Below are 27,623 nucleotides of genomic sequence, written 5' to 3' on the forward strand. Positions count from 1 at the left end.
TTACGTCAGCATCAGAGCAGCATGTTACTGTTGTAGCTGCTCCAGGTGGAGGCAATATTATCATTATATTATAAACAGTTAACTAGTTTGTTCCAGTTCCTCCCAGGTGATCAGACAGTTACTGAAATGAAACCACGTCAGTAGTTTTGGGGGAAAATGTCTCTTTAGTGGAAATAAACGCATTTATTGTAATGGTTCAAAAGCCAAAAATGTTGGGGACAATTTAGTGTATTTTATAAGCTTTGAATAGGTGTTTTGTGTCAAATCTTAATCTGAAAAGTCATCAAATTAATGTAGTGGAATAAAAGACTCGAGTAAAATACAAATACTTCACTTAAATAAAGCACTTTAGCACTTTACGTGGAAGATAAAAGACACAGAAACAAAGTGCGACACATACTGACCGAATTAGACTTTTCCAGGTGTTAACATTCAACACGCATGTTAAAGGGGTTTGTTGAAAGGTGAGATACCCTCCAGTGCTTGTGAGGCTGTTTAAAGGATGGTGCAAATTCAACAGTCAGGACCCTGGACTGTGTATTTTATAGATAAGATAAGATAAGATGAGACCTTTATTTGTCACATACTCAGTGTATAGTGCCTGTTCCAGACTGAAACATTAATATAGATAAATAAATCAATCAATCAAAAGTCTAAAGTCTAAAAACTAATGCTGCATTTTGTAAGAGTGACACAAGAATTGATGATCTCTCTTACAAACATCTCTAAATGTGCCAAACACACTCGCTGAGTCTCACTTTGTCTGTCGCTCTCCTCACAACAGGAATATGTACAATATACATGCATACAACATTATCACTGATCCACTGTTATGATATCATCTTACTTCCCCCCGGGAGAGTCACATGACCCCTTTTAGGATGAGAGAGGGGGGGTCAGAACGCTACAATGAAAACCACATGGAGGGAGGAGAGAGCTGCGACTAAACAGAGAGAGAGGGGGAGAGAGAGGGAGAGAGAGGGAGAGAGAGGGAGGCCAACATGAGCCAGGCGAAGAAGAAGAACAAGACAGCAGCTGTAAAGATCCAGAACCAGAACCAGGTCCAGGACCAGAGTCTACAGGACAGCCAGAACCAGAATCAGGAGCACGGACCAGGAGCAGCCCAGTCCACCATGTCAGAGTCCATGAGGAGAAAGAGCTCCAGCAGACAGCTCCTGCAGAACCTCATCAGGTGAGAGAGGAGTGCTTTAAACTCATCCATGATCACAGGTTGGCTTTTACCTCGAATCCGCAGGTCTTTTTCTAAACGTGTGTTCGGTTGACTTTGAGAAAATGTCAGAAAATATTAGTTGCTGCTCAGAAAAATCCAGCAAAGTGTGATTTAGAGCTTCATCATAAAATAATAAAACATTATTAAACCAGAGCAGGAGAAAGTGGAGGGTATTTGTGCTTTACTTTAATATTCCACTGTTATTTTACTTTTACCTTTTACTCCATTGCACTTAATTGTTACAGCTACCTCTTATTTTGCAGATAAAGATTTTAAAAAACAATACAGTCAGTACATCCAGAATAAAAACATCTAAAGGTTGATGTAAAAATGTGCACAAAGTAACACAGTCATCTATCTGTGTGTAACACTGATGTTCTTGATACTTTTGCCACATAGTGAGTATGATAATATATTATATTGATACTAGTATTTCACTATTGGAACAAGTCACAGACAAAAAGTGTTAATATTCACTAAAGCCCAACGGAGGGGAAACGTCTTGTAATGTATGTCATGGCTGCAGTCGTAGAAATGATTTCATGTAGAGGATATTAATGAGTAACGAGGAGTGTGTGTGTGTGGAGCCTCTGCCTAAATTACATTTTCTGTCTCCAGTAAAAACCAAATTCCAGACGAATATTCATCAAAGTATTATTGTTGTATTAAAGAATTGAGGAGTCGTTTTCTAGGAGTGCAGTAAAAAAAAAAAAAAAAAAAGCACTTACTTACTTTTATCTTCACTTCAACTTAAAATTCATCGGCCCCTGAAGGAAAATTTGTTTTGCAGCCAGATTAAACACAGAACAGACAAACTTAAACTTAACTTAACACAAAACACATTGAAATGTGCAACACGTTTAATTAGACTATATAAAACATTACAAGTTACAGCCTTCATCAAATCTAATCATCGGTGGGTAGAACAATCATCACCTGCTCGTGTTATATGGATCTCAGATTATCAGTCCCACTCGTCCTGAGCACTTAAAAGAAAACAAGGTTTGTGTTACTGTGGGACTTTCATGTTTTTAAGGAACACAATACACAAACACACTAAACAACTGAGGCAGCAGCAGACCAGAAACTCTGGTGTCCTGCAAGGTAAAATTATTGTATTTGTCAATGGAGTCTGGGGCTTTGAAGAGAGAGATACAGCTGCTGTGTCTGGCTGTCACTACAGCTGTTTGTACCTACAAAACAACTGGACTCAGGTGGAGTTAAAGGTGTCAGTCAAGCAAACATTCACAAAAGCAAATGTCTTAACATGTCAGAACAACTATTTTAATTTGAGATCTTGTGGCAGACGTCGTAACAGGTAACGTAAGCCTCTGAAAACTGTCCAAAACTGTCTGTAAATGTCATCAGAATACAGTAAGAGATTGATGTAGAGCCAGTAGGAGTCTGCAGCTTTGCTGTATTGGCTTCAGCATTAGCATGTGGTGGTTCCCGGTTCTAAAGAGTGTGAAGAGAACAACTGACACCAGAGAAAAGCGGAGCAGACGATGGAGATGTGTGGTCGACAATCTGGGAGACATCTTATCAAATCCTGCGGTCAACATCTGCTGGCTGCTGCAATGGGGAAACATTCAGCGTTGACAGTGAGCAGTTCATCATCATTAAGTTCTTACTAACAGAAACAAGCTGTGCGTGTCATTAACTAATGACTTTATTATTCTTGAACCACTGCTGTAATTGGCTGGTAGTATTTCTGACTTTGAGCCTATTTAAAGAAAAATCTAATGGCTTGAAGAAAGTCACAGACTGATATATCTGTATTTCCCTTTGACTTATCAGTGCTATGAATGGCTGAAGCAGTCAGAGTTATTGGCTTTATATCTTAATGTCACCATATAACATCTTTAACTGCAAAATCCATCCAAAGACAAAACCAGTTCTGTTTTTGAAAAGACTCTTTTATTAGTTTATTTATTCTCCATCACTGCAAACAGATTCAGTTCAATCACTCTTTATCGTATCCTTACGTTCTGTTTGTCACCTTAAGGGCGACTTAAGGGTTGGAGAAGTACTTAACTTAAGTGAAAGTACAATTACAAAAGTGGAAAAAATACTTAACTTAAGTAAAAGTACAGAAGTATTATCTGCAAAAGGTGTTTGAAGTATCAAAAGTAAAAGCACTCATTCTGCACAATGGCTTCTTTCAAAGCATCATATTATTATTATTATACAATATTCTGTTTTTATCTCTAAAGAAAATGTGCTCTTACAGTTTTAGATACTTTGTTTACTACGAGGTAGATTAGTAGTAAAGTACTGCCTCATGTGTTTTTTATGTGTAGAAAGTAATTAGTAAAGACTTAATGTAGTAAAGTACGATAGTTCCCTCTGAAGTGAAGTGAAGTAGAAGTAGAAAGAATCCTCGAACACTTGATTAAATGTACTTGATTACTTTCCACTGCTACCTGTTACTCTTCAGTTCTCTACTGGCTCAGTTGGAACAATCCGATCTGATTTATCTCCTCTGAGAGACGCAGGAACCTGATGTGTTGTTTCCTTTGTTGACATCCTAACTAAGTGTTCCTCATTGTCAGCGAGCTCCTCGTCTCCTCGGTGATCAGTGGAACATAACTGTGTGACCTCACTGAAAATGACACTGAGCTCTGGGTTCAATGGTTTCTTTTATAGCTGCAACTTCCTTAATGGCCATGACATCATCTGGCTGACTCCTGAACCCCCTCCTGTTCTACTGCTCACACACACACACAAAGAAAAGGCCGTTCCCCAGGCCTCCATTGCCTCATTGTGTAAATGGTGGAAAAAGTGATGCATATCAGGCAGATTTCCTCCATAATTTGCTCTTTTCACATTTATGCTTCATGTTAAATGTCCCAGCAGACTCTGAAGATACCTGGAGCTGCAGACTGCCGAGACCAAACCCTGTAACAGCAGAGCAGAAATGCCTCATCTACATCCGCTTCACTTCATGATTTCCTACATTTCCATAATGTCCCTTTGATAGAGCCACTACTCTGACTTGTTGACATGTCATCTGTGGTCACTGAGATGAAAACAGAGCCCCTAAAGTCACAAAACATATGTCGTTTCTTTTTATCTGGAACACACAAGAGGTCTTGTCTCCTACAAACTCCATGTTTATTTTGCTAAATTACGTTCCTACCTACATTGTGGTGTCAAACGTAATTGTAGCTTGGATTGTGTTCAGGGGCTTTGTTTGAGAAAATGAAAAGCGACATTTATCCACCACAACTGAGTCACGAGGAGGTGGTCGGAGTGGGCGGAGGTCAGGTCTTTAACACCGAACTCTGGCATCCAGAATCCCATCTGTGGTTCGGTTCAGGCAACAAAAGCACTTTGGTTAATGTGCAGCAAAGATTGTGGTCTCAATTTAATGTTAATAACAACGTTGCGTCTCGAGTCACTGCCTAGTTTTTCCTGTATTAAAACAGACCATGAACTCTCCTGAACCTTAACAGCAGTAAGTAGTTATAGTGATATAGTAAAATAACTACAGATATTATAGATATGATATTGCAAGGTTGTATATTTTGGCTTGTTACTAAACAGTTTGCTGCTATGCTGACTTGCTCGATATGATAATTAACTTTATTTTGTCATTATGTTGATAATACATAATACGTGCATATGTGCTGCTGCAAATTAGTTAAATGTAAGTTGATGTTTGGCACAAGATATTAAGTTAATTTGTCGTTTGCACAGAAAAGAGCTTCAGTTAATTCTCTTGTGTTCTGGGTTAAATTCCGTATAACTGATATGTAGTTATTGGCTACAACTTTTAAACGTGCAACACCACCAATATGGTCCTTAAAGGATTTCATACTCCTTCCCCTTGTTACATTTCAGGCAGCAGCAACGAGATCCAGACAATCAAACCTCATCCCCAGTTGTCCCATTCCCCTCCAGAATGGCCTGACTATCACACATCACATCCATTTACAGCCAACTACAGACTGGCTCTTGCCAATGCAGCTCCCACTCTAGCGTGTTTGGTGTTATGTAGGTCACCTTCCCACATAATAATGACCTCAGCGTGTTTGATTCACAACCATTCATGGCCAGTGTCTCACATTTATATCAGTCTTTTATATTTGAATCTGTTTCTGCACAAAGATGTTTTTTTGTTTTTTTTTTCGGGGATGATTTCTTTCAGCCAAATGTCTGATGCAACGACACGTTGACATGTTGGGAGAATGAATAATATTTTTGGGTGAAAGCCTGCGCATTGAATTTACCAGCAACTGGCCAGAACAAAGGCAAACGCTCTGCATGTTTTATGTATTCTTTTAATGAGAACCAACAAGCTCCAGGCTCTGGCCTGTTTTTCTTCCACGATGCTGCTGCAGCATTTTGACTCAAAATTTTACCAGTTGTCGTTCTTTGCAGAAGAAGATGTCTTCTAAAGTTTATTTTTAAAAGGCTTCAACAGTCTGAGTTAATGAAGTCAAGCGAATGTCTCCAAAGTTACAGCTTTTTTAGTGCAAAATTCCCTCTTTGTGTTTTGTCCCTCAACGTTGAGAGGAAAACAGCAGGAGGAATATTGTACTGAAACATTATCACTGATCCACTGTTGAAATTGTTACTGAAAGGTCGTGGATAAATGATTAAAATATCTAAAAGTAAAGGATGCATTGTTGAAATAGCTAAAAATGATAAATAAATGGCTGAAATAGCGAACTAAAAGTAATGATAAAACACTGAGCAACAATGAGTAAACAGTTGCTAAATAGCTAAAATAGCTAAAATAGAATACTTTTAACTTCCACCAGCATGCAAACGAAACAAAACTGACCTAAATGTTGGTAGTTCAGTTATAAGAAATGTTCTTATATCCACTAACATCATTAATTATATAATATCCAGTCTAAAATTGAAATACAAGTAAAATAAACACGTGTGGAACAGGACATGTGGTGTCATTGTTACTGTCATTACGATCTGTTAAGGAGCTCGATCATTCAGACAATTAGAAAGACTGTAAACGTTCAAACAGTTTAGTCAGATTATCTAAACCTCTTTAGATTTGCAGGTTAAACTAAAGGTTAAAAGGTCAAAGTTGAACCAGAGAGACTGTAAACTGTGCACTGTGATGGATGTGTACAGCAGACCTTTGTCTCCTCTCTCAGCTATCGTGTTTCTTGCCCAGTCAGACACTTTTAGCAATGGCGCCACATTGATTGAGATCTCAGCAATAACTTTGGTGAAGACGTCATCAGGCCCAAATCTCCAAAAGAATATGATCCAAGTTGTAAACCGTAATTGTCCTTTAAAACCAATGACATCACGCTTTGGAAAACTTGTTTGCGCCCAACAAAAGTCCAACAACAGGTGCTCTCCAGAGAAGGGTTTTTCACCGGATCTTCTCCAGGCCTTCATAAGTGTGACGAGATGGATTTCTGGGTAAGCGGGATTAAAGTCCCTCTCCTGCTCCTCCTCCATGTCTTCACCTTCTCCCCCACTCGCTCTCTTTGTCTCCCTCCAGAGATTGAAATTAAGTGAAACAGCACAGCAGCTGGCTCAAGCTCTGCCAGATGTGCTTGGACAATAAAAAGAGTTATTGTTATCAAGTCCCGCCCCTCTGGAAACTAAAACCGATCAGGCAGAAGAGCTGAATGAGCTTTCTTTCAAACACAGCTAACAACTACTTTTATTTCCTATGATTGTGAAGTACCTGAGACAATCCTCACACGTGAATGTTTCCACAGATACCTGTCACTGTTGCAGCAGACAAATCACACGTAGAAAATGTAAATAATGTGTAGTTTGTTGCCAAAGTGGAGCAGATGACATGGTTTATGGTTCATTTCCTGACTTATACAGCATCTACCTGCACTATATCAACTTGCGTCATATACCTCTTTGTCTACAAACTTTGAGTCTGGCGATATTTTTCAGGGTTAAGGCCTCTTAGCTCCAACCAATGGAATGCTTAATGGTCCAGGATTTTACATGCAGTGATATTTTAGATAATGTTCTTCCAACATAGTGGCCACAGTTTGGGGAAAGTCCAAAGTCAGCTCAATAAAGAAATGCTTCTTCCAGTTTAGTGTGGATGGAGCCTGACTGGCCAACTGACCTCAGCCACATCCAAGACCTGTGGGATGAACTGGAACACCGACTGTGGGCCAGACCTGATCACACAGTATCACTGTTGGACCTCATTAATGCTCTTGTGGCTGATTTGAAGCAAATCTCTGCAGCCAGGTTCAAACATCTGGTGGAAAGACGAAAACCACATGAGTGGTGGCTGCGCACTAATACCCATAATTTAATAAAGCTCACCAATCACATATGGATGTAATGTTTGGGAGTCCACATGCTTCCAGCCATGTTGGGTTATCTGGAGTCTTTGGGCCTCTGGAGACTGAGGGATTTCCAGCTGCCCACAAAGCAGGGAGCTGAGGAGGGATCATAGTTATCATAGTCACCATGCTCAACGTGTCTGTTCAAGTCAATAAGGTCTGATGTGATGATGTGACTGTTATTACAAACTCGTTCTATGCAGCCAAATATTGGTCAAACCAACAATCAAAATGTATTTTTACAATGTTTAAAGATCAAATATGTCAAGATTGATTTGTAATAATGCTAAAATAAATTTAAAACACACGCTGTATGATGTTAACTGGCTCCTGGAGGTTCAGGACTGTTGTGACAGCCTGTTGTGGGTCCATGTTGGCTGCAGGGTGACGGCCCAGCGGAGCCAGGAGGATGCTGAGGAGGCCGAGCGGGAGCGAAGGAGGAGAGCCAGGGAGAGGCAGAGAGGAGAGGGGAGCCCCTCCTGGCCAGAGCCCCCCCAACACAACGACCTTGCACACAACACAGAGTGAGTTAGACAAACCGAATTTTACCACCAACCAGAACCACAAACAAATGTTTTCACTCTCACCTTAAAGGTATGATATGTAACATTTCCATTTTATTCAAAGTAACGGTGCGTTTCATTTGGTTGGCTGCCAGTGGTGTAATTTCCATTTTACCCACTTCAGTTGCTTTAACTTCTGAGTAAACACAAAGATGAAACACGTCAGAGATGCTACTTAGCCAGTTTTCCTTCATTCAATTGCTCACTTGTGATGGATCATAGTCATTGATTTCCATTGGCTGGTTTACGTAATATCATCTTTTGCTGCTCGTGGCTATTTCATTAGAATGACATGATTTCTGCTTTAGTCACGTCAGATAGATTTTCACCATCAACACTTGTGAAAACAACAACTCCCATGATCCCATGCTACTTAACAACGTCAATAACCTGTGGCTATTGTTATTATTTTGACTGTGGCAGAAATTACATATTATGCATTTAAAATAAAACAAGTGTTTCTCATGAGGAATTTTTTTAATTAACTATTAATGTTATAACTGACTAGTTTGGGAAATTAGCTTATTTGCTCTCTTGCTGAACGTTAGCCAGTTAGCTTGGCCTGTTAGCATAAACAAGAATAAACAAATTTCCCAAAATCTCATTTAAACATTAACAATAAGCCTTCGGTAAGAACAACATTTACATTGCCACGCTTCTCTTTAACTATCCTCAGCTCAGTTTGGGACTGATAGATTTGAGTCCTCATCACAGATTGGATGGAAAACTGTCCTTGATGTTTCCAGCTGAGTCTCCATGACCTGCATGACTCATGTGTGTGTAATCAGTATGTTGAATGCAGTTACACAGTCCAGTGATGCTGCAGGTGAACGAGCTGAGGAAGCTGCTGTTCCATTAGTTTCACTTTAATCGCTCGGAGGTGTGACGAGGGGTAATTTCCACATCACCTGAGGCTGCGAGGTGCTGAGCACACTCATTCCACTCATCAAACACTGCACTGTTTACTCAGTCAGTAATTGGCTTCATGGGTCATCCTGCCTGGAGTTTTGAATGATATTAATCTCTTACTACTTTCGCAACAGGTTGACAGTGAATCTCAGACATGAATGCTACAGATAAGTTCTTTAACCAAATTACCAGGAAGAGTAGCGACAAATCCTCATAATGAAATGACAGAATAGGTCGATTTCCAATGACTCCCAACACCACATACTGTATATGAGCATTTTTCAGCATCCTCTATTTGACAGATGGGGACCAGCCACAAGAAAGCAAATGAGTTACGTTGCATTTGTCACTGCTTGTGAAGCCACTGCAGTTTGGTTATGTTTAGGCTCCAAAACTACTTGGTTAAAATTGGGAAAACAGTATATTCTAATTAAAATAAGTATGTTGAATCTGTAACAGTACTGGAACAGACAGAGGGGATGTAGGACATAAGTTAAATCTTACTTAAAATAAGTCACAAAAAGTCAGTGTTGGCTTTGGGTTTCACACAGTACATGAATAGTGGTCTCCTGGGGGAAGTTACTGTGTTTGTAATGATTTATATTTTAGCTGTTCTTATGTGTAGTGTCCTGTATCAGGAGAATTGATTGAAGTGATAAAATAAAGTTCTCTTGCAATATATTATTGGAAAAGTATCATTTTATATACGTTATAAGACATTTTTGTACAAGGAGTCCCTTTACAAACCATATGTTTGGCTGAAATATTCATATTGAACCAGAAAATGTTGCCTCATGTTTCAGATTTTAGTGCAAAAACATTAAAGTGTTATGGCCCTACATCCCACCAGATTTCACTGAAATGTGTTGAGTAGTTTGAGACGCCCTGCTAACTAACACATAAACAAACAAACTGAAAATAATATGATATCTATCAACTAGTAATCATCTGTAGGCAACATGTGAGACTGAACTCAGAGGGCACCAGCAGAAACTGTGTTTGTTCAGCCAACAGTGTGATTGTGTGTGATTCATTCCCTGTCGGCCTGAATTAAACGAAGGTCAAAACACACACAGCATAACATTTAGGAACCACTGCAATTCCTCTGGAAAAATAACATCAGCGTTTAGGTGTTTTGTTAGTGCTGATGAGGTCCAGGCTGCTGATCTGGAACAGGACGCTGCTGAGCCTCTCTGTTTATTGTTTCCATGGGCACTGTCTCTGTTTCCATGGAGCCTGAAGCTGCAGGTCCTGTCTGCCAGCTGCCGCCTGGCTCACCCCTCTGCCCTGCTAGAGACCTTTGGGTGACACCAGAGACACTCAACTACCGTCAGCTGCATCCGGACACAGTCCCTCACGTCTCGCAGCATCATTTAGATAAACCTTACACCTTTTCAGTGGTTGTGTCGAGATAGACTAGTGTTATTTCTTTATTGTGCACATTGTTTGTCAGTGTATCAGTAACTGTTCCTCTAACCAAACCTTAACCACTAAGAGTTTCTCAAATCTAGGGTTACTGGATAGACTGAACCCTTTTCAACCACACAAAAGAAGAGCATGTCTGGATTTAGCATATTCATCATGTAGCAAATATGATCAAACAAGATGGAGAATGTGGTCGAGCAATGACACTGTGCTGTTACACACTGAACAAAATGGTGCTGAATAGCACTAAAAGTAGTTCTATGGCTCGTAATCATAGCGGAACTACTTTTGGTGCTTTATAGCACCTTTATCAAATAACCCTCACAGAGCAGATCAAGCAAAGGCCTTCATCGTTGGTTGTAAAGAAAATATGTTTTCATAGTTTCATATACAAGACATTCATTTCCTCCTGTGTGTCCTGAGTCCAGCAGCTTGAATGTTGCGTTTTTTTTAACTTCAAAGTCAATCAGTATTGTATTACATCTGCATTTCTTCAAAATAAAAAACCCAGCTAATAGTTTGACTCCACTTCTATCCTCCTCAATCAGTCAGGACTAAAAGTTACCTGTTCTTGGTTCTCAGGCTGGACGGGGAGCTGAAGCCCAGCTGCTGCTTGGTTCTGGAGGAGGACGAGGGCTTCAGCGACTGGAGTCACAGGCTGGAGAATCGTCATGAGCAGGAGGTGCAGGATGACTGCAGGGTCAGGGAGCAGAGGCCTTCACCAGCACAGTGTAAACCAGAGCCCGAAGAGGAGAAACAGCAGGAGGATGAAGAGGAGGAGGCGTGTAAGCCAGAACACAGCGTTCAGTCCCAGAGAACTTCAACCAACCAAACTTCAACCAGACCTCCAGAGAAGGTACGCTGACCGATGTGTTCAGTACAGGAGCTTTCTGATGAGCTGATTTCCAGCTCATCATAAAACGCAATTCAGTAACAGCATTTCCTGGTAAGCTGCAAAGTCTGGTTTTAAAAGTGTAACTGCTTTGCATTTGGCTCATTTTAGATGTCCAGCAGCAGAATGGAAGTCAAGACGTCTTACAGCTCAACAGTCTTAATGCCACAGGACAGCAGGCTGCAGCACGCCGTGGGCCAACCGGCAGACCGGACGTCCTACCTGGTGGCCGGGACGATGAGGCCCCGGTGTGTCCTCCTCTCTTTGTCTGGTTTAATCTCCCTCTTTGTTTAAGTGACGTGTCTGTCTGATCTCATGAATAGTTTTTGGTCTCTGTTGCTTCGCACGTTTGGATGTATCCTGATATCTGAACATGCTCGTTTCTCTAATCAATAGCTTGTCCACTTTAATAACCAGTTAAATCATCTCCTCCACAGTGGAGGGGCCTGCAGGGTGGATGGGGAGGCGGAGCAAGAGGAGCATAAGGGAGAGGAAGAGGAAGAGGAAGAGGAAGAGACGCAGACTGCTCTGCGGAGGGAGTGGAGGTCACCAGAAACCCGACAGAGACCCAGAGATGAAGATGATCGGGAGGATGAAAAACTAAGCTTCACACATGAAGGGAGGGAAGACCTCCACCTCAGGCGGGAGGAGAGACACAGGGAGGTGGAAGAAGAGGAAGAGGAGGAGTACAAGATGCTAGACAAGGTTGGTTGTCCAATAGCACCGTCACTACTACTACCTCCACTGCCCCACTAGTGAGGAGACCTAAAGATGGTTCATCCATCCTCTTTGTTGATGCTAAAATATGCTGGAAACTACCATCCAGATTGTCATAGAACCTCAGTGGATATTCATCATCACCAGAGGATGAACAAATGCTAATTATTTTGGAGATTTCCCTGCCAGGTCAAAATTTTCATGGCATGGTATCTCAAAAACTGCATAACCTTTCCTCTACACCACTACCTACAGACCAGATTCATGCTCCCCAGAGGAGTAACTGTCTCTTTTTCAGGGTTATAATCAGGGTAAACTGTCAGTAATGCTCAGAGGATTTCTCTTAATCTATCGACTCCAAGCAGATAAACTTTTTTTTCATAACAAAGGTGCCCTTTGGAGGTTTCTTGTAAAAAAAACAAAATGTCTGAGTATCCTCTCAAAAACATGTTGAATCTATTTCTTTCCTCATAAAACATTTGAGAAGCGGATTTTTCCTCACAGTTTGAAACCCGCTTTGTTAATATCCACATTTACAACCCAACGGTCTTCCTCTTCGCCGCCTTGGCTGATTGCAGGAATGTGTATTGCACACCTAAACTAAATGATCTCAGGCTACCTTTACTGTCTACGTATTGTCCAGGTGCCACTATCAGAGCACACTTTACATTCTTACCTTGATTACTGAGTGTCTAAAACGTATGTTACGTCCAACTCTTACACATTGTGGGGTGTTATAAAGGGCCTCTAGTAGGAATTTAGACTTTCTCTCTCACTAATCACACGATACCTTTTCCACTAAGCAGTAGTGGGCCGACACAACACCAAACACGCCTTGTTTCTCCTCCCCGTGTTTCATAAAACATTTAATCGAACACATGCAGGCTTATTAGAAAGCTCACACTGCGTAGAGTTTGGCTTCGAATCTGAAAGCAATAAAGGAAAAGAATGCTGCTTTGGCCGACGGGGGGAAGAAATGAGGTGTGCAGCCTGACGAAAGCAGCAATGACATAAGATGTTGTAACAAATTCCTGCTTTTAGCACCGGTGGTTTGCCAGTGTCTCATTACTTTTGTGCCACCAAATTACACGGTATGGGTACGGGTGAGCAACCTTTAAACGTTATTTTTAGAAAAAAAATCAAGGGAGAAGAAACAGATGTTATGGAAAATTGCTCTTAAGATACTTTTTAGCACAATAAGATTAAGTTATATTACTGTTTATACTTAATTTTGTCTTGTTGATCAGGTTTGATCAGACTTCTCTCAATGTCATGCTAACATTTGCTCATATTTGTTCATCGGTGTTGTCCCAGGCGTCGGCGGAGGGCAGGAGGAGCGAGGACGTGAACAAAAGATCTGCAGTCTCTCTTTGCAGCAGCAGCAGTGAAGGCGAGGAGCCGTTAAACTGCTACGGCCCCATGAGCCCAACATTCAAGGTATCTCGTCAAACCAAAGGTGGTCTGTGCCATAAAGTTTTACTGATTCAAACAACCCTCGAATGTGCAGTATGGCAACCAAACGTGACCGTGGCAATCTCTGTCTCAATCCAGCTTCATTGTTTATGCCTTTTTTCCCCCCCAACATTAAAGGAAACATTGCCATTACATTTCCTTTATTTTAGTGCTGGCATTTTGCAGCAGCATTTAACACCTAAGCTGGACAGAGATGTAGTTACTGATGTAGTTACAGATGAAGTACGTCTTATTTCTGTATTTTCCTCGACAACACGGTTGCATATTGCACACTTGGATTTAAGTTAAGTTAAGAAGTTTAGGAGTTTTCCTCTAAAATTATGATAAGGATGTTGCCACTCTGCTCTAGGGGAATAGCACTATTTTCCCCTTTCATGTTATGAAGTTGTAATGCAGATTTTGACTGATGTGCCCATGTTTTATGTTATGAGTTATGTTTTAACTTGAAGGTAGGTATTTGTGTTCTGGCTAACACTTGGTTAGTATCTTACCTCGGACGAAACAAGCCTGTTTTTGTTAATTCTTGTCGGATTCAGATGTGAAAGAGGAAACTGTGTTGACACTCGTGTTAAAATGGAAGTATGTCTGGTGTCGGACTTGCAGTTTCCAGATCCACTCCGTTTTTTACATCTTGCCCTTTCAACACTAAAACATATTTTGGCAGTCATGCTGGATACAGGTGCTGACGTAGGACTGGACAGCGGTAAAATGATTCAGCGTTGTGTCATATTAACCGTGCTACATCATTTTGTCTCCTTCATGCTCCCTGCTCTTCCTCCAGAAACTCCTCATCCAGTTTTACCCAGTAAGTCATGTGTCAGAGGTGGGAGGGGCTTCGCTTGTGTCTTCTGCACTTCACGTGTGAAACAGAAATAACGTCCTGCATGTCTGAGTTGTGCTTCCAGTCACATCGTGTCTCTTTACAGGACGAAGTGAACAGCAGAGTGTCAACAGACGGTAAATGCACGGTGAGTCGGCTGTAGACGAGCGTCAGAGGTCAGAGGTCAGCGGCTACCACAAGACGAGAGATGTGGCAGCTTCACTTCTGCTCCCGCCTGCTTCTCTGCCTGTTTTCAGCTTGAAAAATCAATCAATCAATTATCAAAACTTTTTTATTAACACCAGCAGACTGTTTTCTTTACACCATGTATCATCTGTTTGTTATTATCGTTTTTATCTTACATTATTTTCTGTTTTTTATTACTATCTTTACTTGATGAAACTGCCTGAGTCTTCAATCAGGTTATGAAGTTGGCCACAAAACTGAACTAAGTAAACAGCTCATTTGAATCTAGTCCATGTCCCACATTTGAGGGCTTCTCTTAAACCGTAACCTCAAAACCCAAACACTGAGGGAACCGAAGTTAATGACTGCATCAGTGAAAAAAAGTCCGCTTTTAATAGGTGCAAATTACAGCCTGCTGCAGTGAAAAGACTGTGTTACTGTAGGTTATTTCTCAAGTGTGTGTTAACCATCAATTGTCTTAATTCTCTCCTCAGATCATAGAGAGAACCGAGTCTCTGAGGAAGAGGTGAGTCTGAGTTTGTGTGCCTGCCAGAACTGCAGATGTTCTGTGGTGTTTGACTCCAGTGCAGCTCCACCTCTTAGAAGAAATGTTCCCAGGAATAAAAAACTGATATAGTTACAGATACGAAAATAAAGTGCAATGGAGCTCAGAGGAGACTTTGAAGCATGACTTGTTACTCTTCCTCTGGTGAATTCAGCTCATGTTCACCATTTCTCCAATCCTCTAAAGCACCAGCAGCGTAAAGAAGACGCTGCCTACTGTTCCTGTGTCCAAGATCGACAAGAGGCTGGAGCAGTACACACATGCTCTAGAGGTAAAAACCTTTTTTCAATCAGTGTTTTCCTTTTATTGACTTCAAAAATAAGCTGAATTTAGAATAAATTAAAATAAAGATTATTTTCTCTATGAATTAGTTGATTGTTTGGTTTGTAAATATGTGAAAATACTGAGAAATACGTTTGTTTTCTCCAACCTATTGCCAATTGCCAGCTAATTGATTGATTGACCGATGATTTCAGCAGAACGTGTCTATTCTTTAGTTTGATTCGTAAAAATACTTCATAATAATAATTAGAAACTTCAGTCAAAATAAAGTAAAGCAGTGAAGCAAAAACTACAATATTTCCCCTCTTAAATGCAGTGAAGTAAAAGTAGAAAGAAACTTATTCTCACCATAAATTTGCTCTCACAAAATGTAGACACTGAAATAAAATAACGGAAACAGTTCACAGTGATTTCAGAGCCAGCTCATATTTTCTGAACCCAAAGTCAACGTAAATCAGCATGAAGTGTCTCAAACTGTCACAACGTCGTATGTAAACTTTACTTTTCACAGGTCTCCACTAAGGAAGGCAGATCCTGCAGTCAGGCGCCGGCGGACCTGACGAGTCCCACCGAGCCCGTCTCTGCCAAGAAGAACCTGTTTGAGGCCGGAGAGGCCTGGAACCAAAACACCGTCTCGGTCCCACCGTCTAAGGTCACCAGACTAAAAGAGCTATTCCCACTACAGCTGACCAATAACAACTCACACCTTCTCTCATTTCCTACGAGAGAAAGTTTAATCCTGCTGTTGATTCATAGTAAAAGAAAAATGTACAGATGAAGAGTTTCCACTTTGTATTTTTTCCCAGAAAACATTGTTTTTACAACAATATTCTTTGTTCAACCTCTCAAAACATTTGAGACTGATGTTTTGCTGCTGCTGATATTTTTGTGTTAAACATTTGGATTTTCTGCTCCCTTAACTTCTTAAAGATTAGATATAGAATCAAAGCAAATATTTGAGATATAAGAAACAGATGAGCAGCAGAATGACCTTTTTTATAGTAATGATGAATGTTTTGGCAACACTTTACATTAGAATTACGTCAGCATTTTGCAGCCCTGATTCAGTTCAAGTGTTTCCAGCTAACAACACACAGCATACCTGGAGCGTCTGAGAAATTCAGCACTATATGTACAAATTTGGACTTTTTGACTATTTCCATGTGATTTTGAAGGTGTTATGTTGGTAGGAGCCCATAATATTGTGGAAACATCAACCCATATTAACTCATTATCATCATTACCCCATCAATATTATCATATTACTGTTTTTAATCCAAATATGCCATATCGTTACCAAAATATTATTAAGCTACTACTAAACAGTTTTTCCTCGTTGGTATTTTTAAATGTGTTTCTCCATTATTACCCTTTGTTTTGGCTCATTATAGGACCTAAATATACCCACCAAGCTATAGGCTGGTTGTTACTTTAGTAATTACATGGTAATTCATTAATTAATTGATTGATTATCACCTCTTAATGACCTCTTGTTGTAATCAAGCTATGATCCTACTATTACCATGAGCTGTCATGTAAAGTGGCACCAATGCTTCTTCTTCTTCTCTGTCTCAGGATGCAGATGGTTTAAAAGTCGGAGTGGCCGGTCTCATCAACCAGTGGGTGAGGGGGAGTGAGGATGGGAGCAGGTGTGTCTCCCCCTCCAGACCAGCAGTGAGTCAGACTTTTACTCTGAAAGACGTGTTGCTGATATTTGGTTTCATCTTTCTGAAAAGTTCTTTCTTCTCAGTTTTCTTTCTTATCTTTACTTTATCTCTATTTCATCTTCATGACTTGTTTGAATCAGCATTATTCCTCGTTCCTCTCCGCTTCGCGCGTGCAGCCGCACCCAGTCCTCTTTTCATCTGGTGTGAATCATCTCAGCTCAGTAAACAGAGCGTCCAGCGTCAATGTGCCCCCTTGTGGCTGCTGCAGCATCAGTGAGTGTTCTGTGTGTTGATGTATTTGCAGGAGATGAAACCTGGTGGCGTTTTAAACAAGAAGAATTTATGGGAGAGCCTCGGCGACACGTTATCCTCTGGGAGGGAAGGAAAGGTACGAATTCAAACACCAAATTCCTCTTCTGGTAAATTCCTCTCCTCCTTACAGTTATTGGATGACAATGTTTTTCCACAGTGATGCAATAAGTGAGCATATTCAGGGTCTTAGATAGTTTATTAAACACACAACTTTATGGTACTTTACTGTAAACACACTGAGAACATGAGACTCAGCTTTCTTGACTGTTATACTTAAAGTGGACAGTTAGATGCTGCAATTTCTTTTTCATAAACCGTCAACTCAGTGATTAAAGGAGGCTAAATAAGAAAAATCTGTCTCTGATAAATAATGTTTTACCAAACTGATTTCAGGAGAGCTCCACTGGTAAAAAATTTAAGTTTATGGTGACGGGTCACGGCAAGTATGAGAAGGTTTCTGTTGACAACGACTGCAGCGAGGATGCAAACTGCCTGTCAGGTAAGACATCCTTCATTCGGTAGGGAAACAAGATCAAGATGGAAATTTAATTTTATCTATATTGTAATAAAATTTTATTGGTTTCAAATTGTTTAACGTTTTTTCTGTTAAGGATTTTTTTTTAAAATCCATTCACTTGTTATTCAAAAGATTCTTTTTTTCATTTAAATAACAAACATATTTAAGGATAAATCTGCTGATGTTCCATGTTTTTCTTAGTCAGTACATCACTGAATACATCTACCAACGCATATTGTGTGTGTGTATCACAGCATGATTTATCTTATTTCTCTGAGCCGTAGAGCTTTTTATTTTATTTTATATTATAAAAACACATCAGTGAGCCCCAACGTTTCACTAGGTGACCTGTTCCTTCATCGCCATGAACACACGCCGTCCTGCTGCACCAAATATCAAACGTGTATTAATCCACCGCTGAAAAAAGTCCCCAGCAACCACAGTATTTACTCCTATTTGAATAAGAAACTGCAGTGTGCAGATGTTTACAATTTCATTTTAATTTGAGAATGTATTTGTGACTTATTCAAATAATGTCTGACTTCAGTAGGAGCGAGTGGACTTGAGTCTTTTCATGGGATTTGTAGACAATAACAAAAATCTAGAATAACATTAGTCTTCTACTATAACTAGTAGTAGTTACCTTATAAATTTACTGTTGTAACTTGCTCTGGCTACGTTTCAGGTGCCAACCAAAGAGGTGTTGTGATAGAAAATAAAAAAAATGCAACACAAGAGTTTCACATTCAACTTTATGCATTTTTTAGAATCACACAGTAAACAAAAACATGTCATTGTTTAAGCATCAGTGTAATAAATAGGGCCGTGTTTAGCTTATAGGGGTCAAGTCCCCCTCACCTAAAAGAAATCCATTTTGGGGAAAACTAACAATTATTGAAATCCAATATAGAGACAAAACGGCTCAAAATAAGCTGCTAGGCCAGCACCAAAACTCTCCAAAGCTCTGAAACTTCACACTTATCATCAAATGTCTGCCCTTTTTCTCCAGCTATCACCCAATTTTCCTTTAGTCTGTCCTCCTACAGCAGGCCTCACTATCCTCATCCTCATCCTCATCATCATCATCTTCTTCTTCATCCATAGGTCTTCACTGCTACATCCTAGTCACAATCTGAACTCAGTAAGTCCCGGACAATTCATCATAAGGCAGGAAATTACCATCCACCAACAGGGTCACTGCGTATCGTCTATGATGGATGAAAATAATGGATCTTCTAATTGTGAACATTTTCCATTTTATAATCAGAGACTTTCCTCAACTCACAGAGGAGCTTGAGTACGATATATAAACTTTGATATGATGGAACAAGATTTTGATTCTGGGGTATATTAGGGCTGGGCAATGTGTAGTGTGATGGTCACAAATAATCCCAAAAAGCAATTATAATATCAGTTTTCTCCCATTACTGTGTAGTTTAATGGAAACAAGACAGAGAGTCTGCAGCCAACCTAGCCACTTTAGCATTCTAGCATTTGCTAACGAGCACAAAACACAATAGCACAGCTGAGGCTGATGGGAATGTCCTTCGTTTTGCAGGTATTTGACCATAAACCATAAAAATTAAAACTTTGAGCTGACGATGAAGTCAGAAGATCACTAAAATGCCTCAGGGTTCATACTCTGGGGAACAGAGGTGTCGGAATAACATTTATTAGCGATCCGTCGACCAGCTGTCAGTATATTCCACTCATAATGACGAATCTTAACCTTATGGTGGCGCTAGAGAAATAAGTCAGGGGACCACAGACGTTTTTATAGGATTAATCCTCTGGGAAGAATAAATGTCTGTACAAAACTTACTGGCAATCCATCCCATAGTCTATCCAACAGATCATATCACTTATCATATATATGGACATCAGCAGAAGATCCTTTAGATGTCCTGATGTTTTTTTCCACATTGCCCTGTCCCAAGATGCACCTGCCTGTGTGGTTGTAGTTTCTTGCCCTGATCAAATGCCCGGACGTTCACCATTTCCTTTCTATCCACACCCAACTTGCAGAAACCTAAATCTGTCCTGACAGGACCTTAAGTCATCATCGTTTTCCTTCTTTCCCTGTTGTTCCAGGAATGTTAAAGCCCTATTTATCACAGAGATTAAAAACTGCCAACCAGCGGTGTACACTAAAAGCCTTTCTTTGTTTAGAAAAATAGAAAAATGTGGAGCATGACAAATTAAACAATCATTTATCTATTAAAATATCTACAGTACATGCATTCAACTCTTAATCTAGCCCATCATCCGATGAAAGATAAAAGAAAATCTAACAAAGTAGAGTTGCAGAGGATATAATGATCATTTCTTTCTTCAACTTATCATTTTTCTGCCAAGTCACATCCTCATTTGATTTTATTGAAAGTGCAAAGATGTCACACCTGCTGCGTTATTATTTTTTGACCTTTAGAAGCTGTAACAGCAAACTCATACACCAACTTTCAAATCTTAAATAACCACAAATTATGAAAATACGAGTTGTTTGCTCATTATTCAACACAGGGATGAATTTTCTTCTAGTGAAACTGTGTTTTGTTTCCTTAGTTTAAAATGCAAAGACCACAGCAAAATTATAGCTCCAGTATTGACTCAAAAAGATGGTCATTAAGCAGTAACCAGTCACACTTTAAATCTTTCTTCCCCTCTAGAATAAACTGCTCTCTCGCTGCAGCTCTGATTTATGAGATTAACTTTATGGCAGAAATCCACAAATGGTTTTAGGTCTTTTTCCTTTCAAATTCTCTCTTTGTATTATTCCTTTTATCTGAGACTCCCTCGTCCACCTGAGATCATTCTATCTTTCTGTTTTGTGATAAATTACACAACAGAAACCACATTCTTGTAGTTTATCAAACCCAAACATACTTTTGCATCATGTAAAGTTACACATTGGTAGTTTTCTTTGAACCAAATCCTCTGGCTTTTCTGTTGAAGTCCTTCTGTTCATCATCCTGAGTTTTGCGTTTTATCAGCCCCCTTTCAAACACCGCTGCTATTTTCGTGAGGGGCTTCTCCGCCGCCTCTTTAAGCTTCCTGGCATCAAAACGAGGGCTGTAAAGCAAAATCGGCAGGCGATTGACAAAAGAAGGAACTTCTGCTTGATTGTCTTTAGAGGCCTTTTTCTTGTCAGAATCATTCTTAGTGGTGTTGATTTGTTGCATGATTCGTTCTTTGGTAGAAAACATCTGAAAGAGGAGAGCATCCCACATCTTCAGAGCATTGGGGCCTTCTTTGTTAGCAACCTCTTGATTGGCACATTGGTCTGCTGATGACATATCGTTACCACCTGTATTTGTTTTCTCGCTGCTGCCACAGGAGTCGTCCTGAGATTTTGCCTCCGGCTGTGGAAACTCAGGCTGCTCCGGCTCAACGACCATGTGTTTCTTGAGCCTTGTCCATCCGCTGAGCTTACCCTTGATGCCCTTCAGCTTCTGCGCTGCTTTGGGCTCAGCAGATGAAGGAGGTTTCTCTGCTGTAATGGCCTTTTTGTCAGCAGTTGAAGATGCAGTTGATGTCGCTGACTTCATGGAGGGTTCGGCTGCCGGGGCTTCCGTCGGTGCAGCTGTGGTTTTGGTCCACAGAACATCCTTGTCTTTGAGTCCAGTTTTTAGCTGAGATGACGGTGACGTTCCTCTGTGTGGGGATGGAGCTTTGACTGAGACTGAGGCCTGAGGCAGAGAGGCAGGAGTGGCAGAGTCAGTCACAGCGGCTTTAACTATGGACGGTTTCATGACAGTATCAGTTGCTGGCTTTGCTGGGGAAATGCTCTCTACTGGTGGCTCTGTCGAAGGCTGAACATTATTGATGTGCGATCTAATCTGGACCAGATCGGGGGGAGACTTTGATGAACTGGTTTTTGCAACTGAGGGTTTTGTTTCTACAGTGGCAGAGGAGGGTCTTGACTCTACTTGCTTAATGGGAGGTTGTGATTTTACAGTAGGTTTACCGTTCAAAACAGGATCGTTAGATTGAATGGAAACAATAGTTTCAGTGTTTAGTGAGGAGAGCTTTCCTTCCTTATTGGGATTTGTTGCTAGGCTTGTTTTTATCTTGTCCTTTTGGGAATCTACGTTCACCTCAACGCCGTTAGTTAATGAGGTGCTCTTAGTTGCGGGTGGTTTGATTTCTGGTTTGGAGATATTCTCTTTGATGGAGTTAGCAGAGGGTTGAACAGGGGTGTTATTTTGAAGAGGTGTGATGGGAGGATTTGTCTGGTCTTTCATAACGACTGACGGGGGTTTTGTGTCTGTGGCATGGCTCAAAGACACAGGAGTTTGAGAAGACTGGAGCAAGGTTGGAGTGTAGGTCTGACTGGGTGTATTACGCACCCTTGGCTCTGGTAGAGGGGAGGCTCTTGTCCAAGGTTTAGCTACTGTAGGAGGGCTAAGTGGGGCTTTTGTATCTCTGGTGAGGGTATCAGCAAGGGGGTGAATATTAATAGCAGCGTGGTTATTTAAATCAGTGTGTGAGACGGTTTGAGTATTTACAGTGTGAATGTTAGTTTCTATAGATTTCTTCGTTTCAGTGACAGATTGCATGAAATTTTTCAGCCTAGACTGAGAAGCCGCTGAGCTCACAGAGGTTTGAATGTTATCTCCAGACTGAGTGATTTGACTTAGTGTTGCAATGGTTTGCTGTGCTACACTTATATTAGATATGTTAGCCATGGCGTAACCAGAGGTAGAGGAGGTTGCTGTCTCAGTCCTAGATGTTTGAGAAGTTTTAGTTGTTGTAGGGGGACTTGCTAAAGATTTATTGACTATAAGTGGTGGGATGAAAGGGAATTGGTCTTTTACGACTTTTTTAGTAGTAATTAGCGCCGATGTCTCGGATGATCCGTGCTCAGCAAAAAGGTTGGCAGTCTGTTTGCCATCTGGTTCTGAGTTTGTGTGGATTCTTGTTTGAGCAGCAGAGCCAGAAACAGGTTGTGCATTGAAAGCTGGTTTTGTTGCAGATTGACTCTCAGGTCTGTCTAATCTCAGCTGAGGGCTTTTTGGTGTGATGTGCCTCATGGTAGGGCTGGGCGGCATGATACTTTTATTAACCTGCACAGTACTAAAAGGTGGCTTCATGCTCATTTCTGGGTTAGGGACTTTGGTTTCAGCAACAGGAGTACTGTGAACATTGCTGCCCACATCGGATTTGTTTGATTGAGCAGTTTCTGCAACAGACCTGCCGTGTTGAAAAGCCACCACACCTCCAGGTTGTCCAGGTGAGACCTTGTCTGTGAAAGACTTGATGACAGAAAGCAAACCTGCAGGAGGATTGTTAGATAGTTTTGTTGTTTCACTGCTGGATGTGCTCAGTACTGTGTTACCTTTTGAAAAATTAGCAGCTGTTCTTGTGTCAATAACACATTTTGTTTGACTGTTTTCTGCTCCAATAGGTATGGTGGGAAGATGCTGAATTGGTGTGTTCCCAGCCAATAAACTTACACTTTCATTGATTGGTTTTGGATGCAGTTCTGTGTCCTCTGATGAGCCGCTGACTCTATTACTGCCAATGTTATTATAAGTGGGGAGTTTGGCCTCTAGATTAACTTGGCTCAGTAGTATTGCATCTTTAGCAGGGATGTTAAGACCAGTTTCTGTTGCTTGTGCCACCTCTGCTGTAGCTCTGCTTGAGCTTGTGTAGAAATTTGCTGCTTGGACAACTTTACCTTGGCCACTAGAACCTATGCTACTCTGTGTGTTTAGATTTACATTCTCACTAGTTTTGGTTAGCTTTGGGGACTGTTTTGTGGGCACACTCGAGGTCATACCTAAAGGAAAATGAATGTCTGAAATATTGGGTGATTTGCTTGTGGTGAAAGACGGGTAGGGTATTATTGGTGTATTTTGAACACTTGATACTTGAGAAGTTTTCAAATATTGACTTTCTCCAGACAAATTGATCTTGTTTTCTACTGTATTGCTATTTCTCTGGATTCTACTTTCTGTGCTGAGCTGTTGTGTGATTTTTTTGTTTTGGACGGCTGTAGATGCTGTGGTGATGCTGGAGTGCGCAGAGCATACAGATGCTGTGACAGGCTCATGTGGCAAAATGGATTCTGAGGTAGCCGATTGTTTAATCAATATATTTGAGAACTGGGGGTCAGCGTTGGTTTTGTTAGTAACCTCGCTGCTTCTTTTGATATGCCGGTTAACCTCATCCCTTTGTGCTTGTAAAACAGCTTCGGTAGCCACTTTACTGGGCAGAGGTGTCTCTGAAATCAGTTTGGTGGCTTCTTGCACACCTAACATGAGCGTACCATTTATGATGGCACTTTCTGAGAAGCTGGGCTTTAATTCTTTGGCAGGAGATTGCACAACAATGTTTTTACAGTCAGCTAGGTCTTCAACAGGCTTGGCAGTGGGTTGGACATTTAGACCATTGGCTAATGATGGAGTGGCACGTCCAGCAGTTTGGTAAGACTGGACTGAAGCTTGCTCAATTTGTGGTTTTGCATTTGTGACCCTGGATTCTCCTTTTGTCTCTCTCCTCTCTATGACATCTATCCCTTTTGCACTATGCTGTGGTACTGCATTTGAATCTACTTTCACTGCGGGTGAGGAAGATCTCAACAGACCACTGCTATCAGCCAGGCATGGAGTCGTATTTAATGCTGCCTCTAAAGAAAGTAGTGCCGCACTTTGTGTGTGTTCCTCACCTGCTTTAGGCATTGGCATTGAAACCTTAGAGTATGAGGCTTTTGGTGTGGATACATCACTTGTGGATTGTTGCATTGCTTTTTGTGCCAAGTCAAGAGGAGGCTCAGGTTTTATTGTTTCCACGTTAGATGTTTGAAGTGATTGTTTTCCAATACTGTGAACTCCAGACCAACTTCCCTCAAACACATCTTTGCTACATGTGACGATCCGTTCAGCTGGAAACTCAGAATCCTTTGGAGGTGACGGAGGTTGTAAAGTGTGAGCAGCAGAAACCTCCATCAAAGAGGGAAGCTCTTGGTGTCCATTGAGTTGTTTTGTGGCATCAGGCGTTGAGGTGTGTGATCCATCTACGGCTACATCTGTGGTATCACTAATGTTAGGGGAAACCGAGCTGTGGTGAGATGTGACAGTTCTAATCCCACCGTAGGCAACATACTCCGCTGGAGTAAGCCCATAATACATTGATCGTGATTTGGGCTTCGAGGCTGCTAATGTCATTTGACTCTCCAACAGTGACGTCAAAGACTTGCGTGCCTCAATCACAGGAGGGCAGTAAGTGGTCGACAGGGGGCTTGGACTTGGTCGTGCTTGCATTGAAATTACTGGTGTAGGATGGAAATTGGAAGTCTTTGATTCAGTGGAGAAAAATGATGGAACCTTTGGCAAAACTGAAGCTTCACTTTCAGAGCCTTGGTCTGTTTTCAGTTCTTGGACGATCAGTGTTGCTTTGACCACAGTAGAGTCAGGTTCAGTCATGACTGATGCTAAATCCTCTCTTGAGTACAATCCAGTGTTCACTGCACCCTTTTTTGTATTTTGAATCTCAATCTCTTTGTAATTGTTTGCCTGTTTGATTGAAGTAATGTGATCAACATCATTCCACTTCAGTTCTTCTGTGGCAGCTGGGGGTTTATTTATAACACTAGTTTGAATTGCTGATTTGTGTCTCGGGGCCTCATTGAGAACTGCAGATGGTTGTAAATCTGGAGAGGAGTTGAAAGCGGGACTTGCAGCAAATAAAAGTGGGTTAGGTTTAGATATTTCAAAAAAGGGTGTGGATACTCGTGCCGGTGCACAAGAAGGTGTCTTAGGTCTTCCACTTTGTGATCTGGACACAGGCTGATCAGTTTTCACCACTGACACAGCTGGTTTCTCCTTATATACGGCAGATAACGATGCGCCATGGTAGGTTGGGTTGGGTAGGGTGAGGTCCTGGATGGAGGGAGGTTTAGAGATCTCATAAAATGTAGCCTTTGATGTATAAATCCTGGTTTGGGCGGCGTCGGGCCTCGTCTCACCCACTGCTTCAACAAGTGATATTTTTGAGGCGGTTATCTCAGGGGACATCTGGCTTGGAATAAAGTTACCATTAGTGGTAGGTCTGGCAGTCCAAGATGATGTCTGGCTCTGAAGGGAGTCCTTCAGGGAAATGTGATTTGTCTCCCCCTGGCTGGGGATAAAAGGTTGTGTCTGAGTGTTTGAAACTGATAGCAGCAGTGGAACAGGAGGTAGGTTTGCAACGTGAGAAGGTGCCGGGCCTGGGCCACAATTGGGGGCAGCCGGGGATAGGGTCAAGCTGTGAGTTGATATTTTAGTGCTGGACTGCGACATAGCGACTGGAAGTACTGTTGTGACTGACCCATGGGAATTTGGTGTCATGTTAGAATTGAAAGCCGAAAGGAGAGGTGGCGCTGAAACCTGCTCAGGTGGTGACGGTGGTGGTAAAGCCAAAGGTGGCATCACGAAAGGTGTCACGTCATCAAATAAAAAGGAGGAGCACTCATAAAGTGGAGCCACCTGCTCGTCATAAGTTCTGATTTTAGCTATGTGGGACTGAGGGAGGACGCCGGTAGTTTGGTTGTAGGGGCTGCTCCGAGGATGAGGGAATGCAGATGCAGAGTGATCGTAGTGGGAGCCAAAGGGGAAAATGGACACTGAAGAGTCGGCAATGTAGACTGAATCGGGCGTCCTGGGTGGGCTGGACTGGTCGCTGTGCTCGAGATCTGTGCTTGCTTCATTGACAGGCGACAAACAGGAGCGAAAGGGGACGGGCGTCTGAGAGAGGCTGCCTTTTTTCTTGGCTCTCTTCTTCTTGAGTTTCTGAAGCCTTGCGTTGTCCTTGCCCGGTTTTGGCAGTAAGGGTGGAGGGTACTGCTGGGAAAGGTCAGGCTCCAGCCCGTTACTGTAGCCGACTTCCATCAGCATTTCAGACTCCTGCAAGACAGACGAGATCTTTAGCTAAAAATCTACTTACATAAGAACAGCAAAGCAAACACAAAACAGTCAAATTATTCAGAGTTTGTCGTCTACAACTCGATTTCATGATATTTGCTCGATAATAAACGTTATTTATTGTCAATACTAATAATGAACCACAGTTCATCAGAGTAAATCAGAGGTGAGATCCCACATTAGTCTCATGTACAGATTACATATCACCTAAATAGGTTAATGATCTGTTGGGGCTTTGGCTTTTATGGTTAAAACTTTAACATTAAGACTTAAGGAAAGGCCAGAAAGTACATTTTATATGCTTGACATTTCAGCAGCTCACCAAATAATCACTGAGTTTGTTAGTCATGGATATAATGGATATCATAGATAATTAATTGCGTTTCTATAACAAGTATACATGCTGATAGTAAATTGTTTTTTTCTCCATTTCAGCTGAACAGTTCTATGAAGATTTGTGAAACACAAGCTGGACTTTGGATTACCTGGAGTATGAATCAAATCTTTCAGATCAAAATTTAGCTAAACTTTCTTCACTATTCTCTGTATTTTCAAGCTTTATGTTGAAACTGTATTTAAATCCTGTTGTAATGACACATTTACTGCAACATTTTGCTATCATTTCACAAAAGGTAGTGGAGCAAATAGTGAGTCTTTTCTCTGTTTATGCTGGACAGGTATTCATTTTATCCTGTGAATAATAATCTCAAGGTCTTTCAACTGTGGTAAATCATCAATTAAACAGATCCCTTATGTTTGATCATGTTTGATTCCTCCATACTTTAGCTGTTATTGTCATTTACTGTGTAGCGGAGCTCATCCTCTTCCACTCTTCCCAGTATTGTGTATTCAGCTGCTTCCCAAC

General features: G+C 41.1%; 2 protein-coding genes across 2 annotated transcripts; one reads left to right on the plus strand and one right to left on the minus strand.

The window, feature by feature from the left end:
* Nucleotides 1-1,081: 1,081 nt before the first annotated feature.
* Nucleotides 1,082-27,518, plus strand: LOC139200479 (non-muscle caldesmon-like). The gene is made up of 15 exons (XM_070829785.1): nt 1,082-1,192; nt 7,914-8,054; nt 11,010-11,283; nt 11,431-11,567; nt 11,757-12,024; nt 13,351-13,473; nt 14,291-14,314; nt 14,436-14,477; nt 15,010-15,041; nt 15,267-15,351; nt 15,874-16,014; nt 16,938-17,036; nt 17,334-17,417; nt 17,735-17,840; nt 27,194-27,518. The coding sequence occupies exons 1-15, from the start codon at nt 1,134-1,136 to the stop codon at nt 27,217-27,219; spliced, it is 1,641 nt and encodes a 546-aa protein (XP_070685886.1). The 5' UTR covers nt 1,082-1,133; the 3' UTR covers nt 27,220-27,518.
* On the minus strand, nt 18,593-24,988 carry LOC139201644 (uncharacterized). Its single transcript, XM_070831028.1, has one exon. It carries the CDS (start codon nt 24,986-24,988, stop codon nt 20,759-20,761), a length of 4,230 nt encoding a protein of 1,409 aa, XP_070687129.1. The 3' UTR covers nt 18,593-20,758.
* Nucleotides 27,519-27,623: the final 105 nt, after the last annotated feature.

This window comes from Pempheris klunzingeri, chromosome 1 (genome assembly GCF_042242105.1).
Source record: "Pempheris klunzingeri isolate RE-2024b chromosome 1, fPemKlu1.hap1, whole genome shotgun sequence".
In the NCBI taxonomy this organism is placed as follows: Eukaryota; Metazoa; Chordata; class Actinopteri; order Acropomatiformes; family Pempheridae; genus Pempheris; species Pempheris klunzingeri.

What these genes read in the sequence shown, in the direction of transcription:
- LOC139200479 (XM_070829785.1), top strand. Translation starts at nt 1,134, where the DNA reads ATGTCAGAGTCCATGAGGAGAAAGAGCTCCAGCAGACAGCTCCTGCAG. An exon ending in TCCTCATCCAGTTTTACCCA is followed by an intron (nt 14,315 to 14,435) that starts GTAAGTCATGTG and finishes GTCTCTTTACAG; the next exon opens with GACGAAGTGAACAGCAGAGT. An exon ending in CCTCTGGGAGGGAAGGAAAG is followed by an intron (nt 17,418 to 17,734) that starts GTACGAATTCAA and finishes AACTGATTTCAG; the next exon opens with GAGAGCTCCACTGGTAAAAA.
- LOC139201644 (XM_070831028.1), bottom strand. Translation starts at nt 24,988, where the DNA reads ATGTATTATGGGCTTACTCCAGCGGAGTATGTTGCCTACGGTGGGATT.